The 7337-nt window shown below is 42.4% G+C and overlaps 2 protein-coding genes and 1 long non-coding RNA gene across 6 annotated transcripts in view; all 3 read left to right on the top strand.

Moving 5' to 3' along the window:
- On the top strand, nucleotides 1-775 carry LOC109969556 (uncharacterized). Its single transcript, XR_002276281.1, has 3 exons — nucleotides 1-71; nucleotides 293-430; nucleotides 590-775. It is a non-coding gene; the product is annotated as an uncharacterized LOC109969556 (long non-coding RNA).
- Nucleotides 776-1191: 416 nt separating this feature from the next.
- On the top strand, nucleotides 1192-3488 carry LOC109969578 (redox-regulatory protein FAM213A-like). Its single transcript, XM_020616559.1, has 5 exons — nucleotides 1192-1757; nucleotides 1882-1973; nucleotides 2283-2423; nucleotides 2687-2851; nucleotides 2986-3488. The coding sequence occupies exons 1-5, from the start codon at nucleotides 1613-1615 to the stop codon at nucleotides 3097-3099; spliced, it is 657 nt and encodes a 218-aa protein (XP_020472215.1). The 5' UTR covers nucleotides 1192-1612; the 3' UTR covers nucleotides 3100-3488.
- Nucleotides 3489-4663: 1175 nt separating this feature from the next.
- The window catches only part of LOC109969566 (PDZ domain-containing protein 7), a 16043-nt gene continuing 13369 nt past the window's right edge, over nucleotides 4664-7337 (top strand). The window contains exons 1-6 of one of the 4 annotated variants that reach the window (XM_020616542.1): nucleotides 4664-4883; nucleotides 5405-5506; nucleotides 5687-5915; nucleotides 6414-6551; nucleotides 6706-6880; nucleotides 6975-7151. In XM_020616542.1, the coding sequence (XP_020472198.1) occupies nucleotides 5750-5915; nucleotides 6414-6551; nucleotides 6706-6880; nucleotides 6975-7151 (656 nt within the window). In that variant the 5' untranslated portion in view covers nucleotides 4664-4883; nucleotides 5405-5506; nucleotides 5687-5749. Of the gene's footprint in view, nucleotides 5507-5686; nucleotides 5916-6413; nucleotides 6552-6705; nucleotides 6881-6974; nucleotides 7152-7337 lie in introns of all 4 variants that reach the window. The other 3 variants (XM_020616543.1, XM_020616541.1, XM_020616544.1) reach the window with 3 other exon arrangements.

The following is a 7337-nucleotide window of genomic DNA, read 5'->3' as shown; positions in this document are numbered from 1 at the left end:
AGATGCTGAAGACTGAGGAGGCACAGAATTCAAGTTCTCCTCCTCCTCTTTCTCTCCAGGACCAGGAAAAGGTGGCCAATTCAATCTACTAGCTGTTCTGAACATTTACATAAATACTTGTGTAAAAAGCAGAATGTTTAACTTTTATTCTTTGTGAATGTTGATACTGCAGCATTGTGCTTGTGAACCAAAATGTCCTAGGAGCAGTAGACCGCTACACAGGGGAGACTGTTGATAATGCGGTGGACAGACATTCAGAGACCTTTGTCTAATGCTTACCATCTCATCTCAGGAGGTAGACGGTCAACACACAGATGAGGCAGCTGAAAGCCCGACTCCAGCTGAGAGTGACGTAACAGTAGAGGGGACCGTGATCTCACAAGAGGAACATGGAAATCCTCTTCCTGACATGGAAGACCAGATGGAGAAGGTACACCCTGTTGGCCAAGTGTTTAAACATGGAAATGACAAAAATAATTTGTGATTTGTTTTAAATGTGAAAAAATCCTGTAATCAAAGGGGACTGGACTAATGACTTCAGTGTACTCTTTAGTGAGTAATTTGTAATTCAGCATTGTGTCTTTTTCAGGAAGAACATGAAGCAGACCATACATGATCAAGTCAGTGTTTGACAGCCCATCATCCACTAATCCAGCTTCTACATATGTTTTAAAAAGTACAGTTTCAGTGCACTGGGTGTACAGTACATGTACTGTAGCGCAGTGAATGTACAAATATACAAGTGTTATTTAAGAAATAAACATTATTCATTGATCATTTCTTGTTTATTTTAGTATCTGTAGGTAAGTTGTTAAATACTCCATCCAGGCAGGTGTTTCAGACATAAAAATTGTCTGCACATACATGTAAAACATTAAGTGAATTAATAGTAAGTAAAACAGTTTTGATGGAAAGATACTTCTCTGTGTTTAGTCTGAACTAAACAGAACTGAAGGGAGCAGAAGGTTTTATTAGTGGTGACCTGACATTAATACACTGAGCCATTCTTTTTATATGGCTTTAAGAAATCCGTTTATTTTTTGAACTGTATTGTGTAAGTTTGCAGTGTTATTGCTGCCACGTCTGATACTTTGGCCCAATGACGGTGGGTGACCTTTGAACCAGAGAGGGGACGGTGCTCGTGCATATAACGACTAAAGTTCAGGAGCAGAAGAAGGTTTTATTAGTGGTGACCTGACATTAATACACTGAGCCATTCCTGGCTTTAAGAAATCCGTTTATTTTTTTAACTGTATTGTGTAAGTTTGCAGTGTTATTGCTGCCACGTCTGATACTTTGGCCCAATGACAGTGGGTGACCTTTGAACCGGAGAGGGGACGGTGCTCGTGCATATAACGACTAAAGTTCAGTATTTAATTGTGTTCCCGCTGCAGATTGGATAACGGCGTCTCTAATCAAACACAGCTGCATTCGATCACCTCGTCCAACTAGTATCGGTCCAACAGAGACCGAGGAGGCCTGGAGGAACAAGTTTATCCGGGGTTTAAACGCGCTGGTAGCCGCGCCTAGTCAGACGTGCGCCTCCAGTGCTATGTAACGAAGGAGGAGGCAATATGCGCTGAATGAAACCGAGCAAAGAGGAGAAATCACAATGGGACTCCTGTCTAACATGGTGTCCGCTGTGGGCCGCGTCGTTACTGGTTTGACGAATTTTTTCACCGATATGTTTCTCACTCCACCGCTGAAGGCCACTCTCCAACATTTGAGGGAAACTGAACTCAAAACTCTACGAGGAGGTGAGTCGGCGTCCTACTTTTACGCACCGCATGCGATAGCTTATATTTTCTTAACGGTTTATTAATTGGTTGGAGTGCGATCTTACTGAGCTGTTTCAACGCTTTGCGTCGTTTTCTCACTCAGAAATCAAGACTTTAAAAGCCGAGTCTTTGTGGGACAAGTCTGGAGCTGTCATCATGGCCGTTCGGCGGCCTGGATGATTTTTGTGCAGAGAGGTAATGTCAGTACCGCACGTCCACAGTCTGCGATGCAGACTGAAATATTCAGATGTTACACCCCATGTTTTTAATGGCTGCACCATTCCATCAAATGGAAATGCACTTCCTGTCATATGCAGCATTTTATAAACATTCCTCAAAATAAGATTTAGGGATTCTGGGGTTTGGGGTCACCTGTTGGGGGTCAGTACCACCAGTGTCTGATTTGCCTTTTTATTTGTAAGTAGTATTTGTGACTTTTGGGGGCGTGAAACCATGTCGGTTTGTGTTCACCTGACTGTTGTGTGTCATCTCTTTCTGCTGCAGGAGGCTGCAGAGCTGTCCTCTCTGAAACCCCAGCTGGATGAGCTGGGGGTCCCTCTGTATGCTGTGGTGAAGGAGGACGTCGGCACCGAGGTCCAGAACTTCAGACCATACTTCAAGGGGGAGATCTTCTTGGATGAAAAGGTGAACTTCTTTTCCTTGTAATGAATCAGTGTAGCATGTGATCAGCTCCCCCGTTAATGACGTTTTTATACAAGAATGTGTAACCCTTCCTATTCACACATGTTTTACGCCATTCACGTAACAAATGAATACTGATCTCCAAACCAGATTCAGCCAGTTTTCCAGCATCGCTTTTGTAAACAAGAGACACTCAGGATTTGTGGGAAATTGGATTAGAGTTGATGAATTATTGAGGAAATCTGGTTTGTGTGCTTGCATCGCAGAGGTGTTTTTATGGACCCCGTGAGCGAAAGATGGGTCTCCTGGCATTCCTTCGAGTTGGGGTGTGGATTAATGGCCTGAGGGCCTACAAGAAAGGCTTCATGGGGAATGTTCAGGGAGAAGGTTATGTTCTCGGTGGGGTCTTTGTCATTGGACGAGGACAGCAGGTAAAATGTTTAGTCAAGATGATCAGGTCTCATCAAAATGCATTTATTGCACTTCAAAGTGAGTACGCTTGGAACTTTTTTTTTTTTTTTTTTTTAATAGAGGAAAACCCCTCGTTGTCTGTGTTCTCCTGCAGGGTATACTTCTGGAGCACAGAGAAATTGAGTTTGGTGATCAAGTCAACATTGAAGATGTCATCAGAGCTGCCAGAAGAATACCACAGGAATGTCTGCCTGTAGAGAAGAAATAAAGCTTTGTGTTAGCCTGGGTCAATAAGAATCTCATATTTGTTTAAAAAAGTCCTTGAGCTGTAAGAATCCAGCATCTTTCACAGTACAGAAAGGTTTAGACCCATTACAATGACATACAGCTGACATAGTTTAATGTTCATGTGAGATGTTTGTAATGAATATACAAGCCCTGTAAGATTAGGGTAACAGTCTCTGGGGAAACCAGGGTGCATTTTGGGGTATGACTGTGTAGTAAGTGGCTCTGAGCGTGTTAATGATGGTCTGCCTTTAAACTCAGAGGAAGCAGACCTGATATCTAACACTCAGTTTATTACTTTGTGATACTGTTGTTATCCTGGGAAACAAGATGCTGTCACCTGACTAATAAAACATGCCTCTGTTATCTACAGTTTTGTCATTCTTCATTGCTTGGAAGAACTTGCTCAGGACTACTGAGAGGAGTCCTCTGAATCCCACTAGGCAGAGGGTAGGACTGTTTTCTGAGCCAGCATCACCATGTATGAACAGTATGGTTTCCTGCAGGGGATTCTCATTCAGTCATATGTGATCTCCCACCCATCTAGAAAAGTTTTTTTTTTGTTGTTGTTTTTAAATGCAGTAGTGGGGACAGTAGTGCTGTTTTGGATGACTTTTTGTTTTGTGTGAATCAACTCGGACTGGTTGACACTGGAAACTATGGAAACAGGTGTGTTCTATTTGTACCTGGCTTTAAAATGTTCTTGATGTGAGATATGAAGCAGCTGCACGCTGGTTTTTTTGGGGGGGTGGGGGGGTATTTTTCTTGGAAATGGTTAATCAATAGTAATAGGCTTGAAAGTAACATTAGTATAGATGTAAACTCTAATGGTCAAATCCAGTTTGCATTTACACTAATGGCAGAGAGGAAACAATTATTTGGAGAAGGATGGCTATTACTGTTTTTTTCCAATAATAGTGATACAGTACTAATGTTCAGGCCACTACTGCATAGCGTTCAATGTTACATACTTGACACGCAACCATGAGTTGTATGTGAAACTAGAAATTTCATGTTACACTTTGATAGTTGAACAACTCCCCACTTTTCTAGTTTTGTTGATGGCATAAATTTAATCACTTGGCACTAAAATGCTACATTGACTGCTGTGTTATGTACAGCAGGAAGGCAACACTTGTAGGTAATTTTTAACTTGCTCTATCCAAATGTGTGCTAAATCTTATTTAATTCAGCTTTAAATACTGAACTCGAGCAATAAAACATTTTTATAGGTAAAGTTTTGCATCTAAACCACTGAGGAGGCAGACCTGATGGGGAAAAAAAACTCCCCAAACCACAATTTGGAAATAAACGATGCACAAATTTGATAAATACTTTAAATAAAGTTTGCTTCAGCCATTCCGTTTAAGTTACGTTTTAGTGAATTGGTTTGAATTACTTTTGCATCCTGTTCTGTTGCAAAACAAAGTTGTCACATTGTCCGTTGATTGGCGTAATAGTTGACCAATCAAATCCGTTCAATCGACTTCAATCCAGCCAATGGCCTGGCCTGAGGGCAGATTATTGTAATCGGGAGAAATGTCCCAGACAGCTACGTCGAGTCATTTGGCGCAACGTGGACTCTGGCAGTCTAACTAGCTGAGTAACTTGGAATACACACCATGGGATTATTATTAATGCTATAAGGGATACGTTTTGGTGTCGGCAAGTTACTTGCTGTTTCTTTTCATTATATGTTGTCTGGTAGTGTTAATATTAAAGGGGCTCTTGTCTGCGGAGTTCTCGGCTTGATGCGAAAAATGTTTGGTAAGTGTAACAACTAGTTGTCGTACGGTTGTTATTTCTGGTAAAATACGGTACTAAAAGTGTGCACGTTTTGTCGCAGGTACAGGGTGGTGTCGTGTAATAAACACTGAAGTTAATGTAGCTTGTTAATGTAGTAAATAGGACGCAAATATACTTTATGTAGGTTAGATAATTGTTAGTTGAAGGTGAATATCGCCGTTTGGCGCACGCGTTTCAGCGGAACTGTCCAGGGTGCTGAGGTGACGACATGACACATTTATCAGGATTAGGTTTTTGGACATGTCACCATGGTATCGGCACCATGTGACACCACGAGTCAAAGTCGGTCACGTGTGAGCTAAACAAACCTGTGAAATCCTTTTCTAGCCCCCAGTGACAGGTACAGTATAATCGTTGGCCTGTCTGTTGTGCGTCAGATGTGAGTAGCACTTAAAACAACAGATATAAACACTTCAGATAGCATGAGTACGTTTCTGTATTTGTGTACTTGATGTGTTATTTATTTGACAAACTGCTTCAAGGCTTAGACAGGTGAGAGCGAAGCAACATGGGTAGGAATGGATCAAAGTGTGACTCCAGGAAGCCAAACAGTCAGCTATCATGCCACAAAGCAACCTGTATCGGTGAGTTGGATCATACTGTTGTTTCACTCCACTAGCAAGCTCCCACAAAACATGGCATTAATGCCAATAATCGCAAAACACACGTAGTAAACGTAGTTCTTCTGTTTATCCAATGTAAGTATGCAGGGGACACAGAGATTAAGTTGTCTGAGGATGCCCTTCTGTCATGCACTTCTGTAGACGACTCCGCTTGGAGCTGAGCCCCTGGTGGAGTGTGTGTGAAAGTGGACCCCAACAGCCTCCATGGCTCACTTGTCAGACCCGTCTCGCACGGAGAATGCCCGTGGGACCCGAAGGGGGTCACACACGGCTACACGCAACCTCCTGCGAAAGAAGGAGCAGCGCCGGCGTGGAATCCGATCCTCCTCACCCATGGGACGGGTCATCCTCATCAACTCTCCAGTGGATGGTGAGGAGCAGCTGTGCTTGCTGCCTGTATGGTGCATATTACAACCTACTGTGGACAAAACACTGGTTTTGTCTGGTTTATAAGTATAACGGTCAAATAATTCAGTGTCTTTTTGAAATTTAGGCCTGAGTAGAGCAGTTGAGACCCAATCAGCAGGTTACCTTTACTGTTTTACATACCGACATGATTGTCAGTCCTCTACCTTTTTGTCTCATGATAAATTGTAAAGGAAAGTCAACGAACTCATACACGTGGTCAACATTTTTTTTAAATGAAAATTTGGCAATAGACCTGCAGTGAGTGTTAATAAAGTCTCAGGCTGCAACAACAATTAAAAATAAAATCTCAAACGCCCCCAGCAGACGACAGAATACACACATAAAATAAGCATATTATCTAAGGTCAGAGTCGGAGGTTCTTAAATTTTCTTAATTTAAAAGAAAAGGTTCTACAGAAAAAAGAAAATAAAGATACTGAAACACCATCTGTTTTAATAAGGTGGGGATGAAAGTGAAGACCTCCATACGATCACAGTGGATAAGAGTGTGGATGGAAAGCTTGGCTTCAGTGTGCGTGGAGGCTCAGAACATGGACTCAGTATCTTTGTCAGTAAGGTGGAAGACAACAGTACCGCAGGTAACATGAATCACTAGGAAATATTGGCATACAGCCACAGATATAACAGTGTTCTATAGAATGCAACCATAGAGTGAAATACTGTGATTTCATTGTTTAATAACTGACATCAGTTTCATTCTGCATTTGTGTATATGGTTGTGTTTGTTTACAGAGGAAGCAGGGCTGCTTGTAGGTGATAAACTGGTGGAGGTTAATGGCATTAGCCTGGAGAGCATCACCATGAGCAGCGCTGTGAAGGTCCTTACAGGAAACAACAGGTTGAGGATGGTGGTGAGACGTGTTGGTAAAGTCCCCGGCATCCGCTACTCGAAGGAGAAGACTACCTGGTGATTCCTCAGTTTATCACAGAGGTATTGGATTCTGAAAGCCTGGGGTTCTGACCCAGTGGATAACCAGCTTCGTGTCCTGTTTATTGTCCAGGGTGGATTTGATACACAGGCGTATGGTGGTGGAGGAGAGTGGACAGACCCCTTCAGAGGCAAGCTCAGGTGGTGCCCTCCAAAGGATCGTCCACCTTTACACCACCTCTGATGATTACTGCCTGGGCTTCAACATTCGTGGGGGAAAGGAGTTTGGTTTGGGCATCTATGTATCCAAGTAGGCACCTCAGCCACAGAAAGTAGGAGGCCTGTTATTAGAATCTCAGGGGGCTCAGCTCTAAACGTGTGCACTGAATTTTGCTCAACTTATTACTACTTTGTTTTTAAATAGTATTTGTTATTAAAGAGCTGAAGAAGAAGAAGTTTGCTCTGCTTTATCATCTGTCATTACATTTATGATAGT

This window comes from Monopterus albus, unplaced genomic scaffold (genome assembly GCF_001952655.1).
Source record: "Monopterus albus unplaced genomic scaffold, M_albus_1.0 scaffold175.1, whole genome shotgun sequence".
Lineage (NCBI taxonomy): Eukaryota > Metazoa > Chordata > Actinopteri > Synbranchiformes > Synbranchidae > Monopterus > Monopterus albus.
Note: the sequence above shows the minus strand (reverse complement) of the source record. Positions and strands in the feature narration are given on the sequence as shown.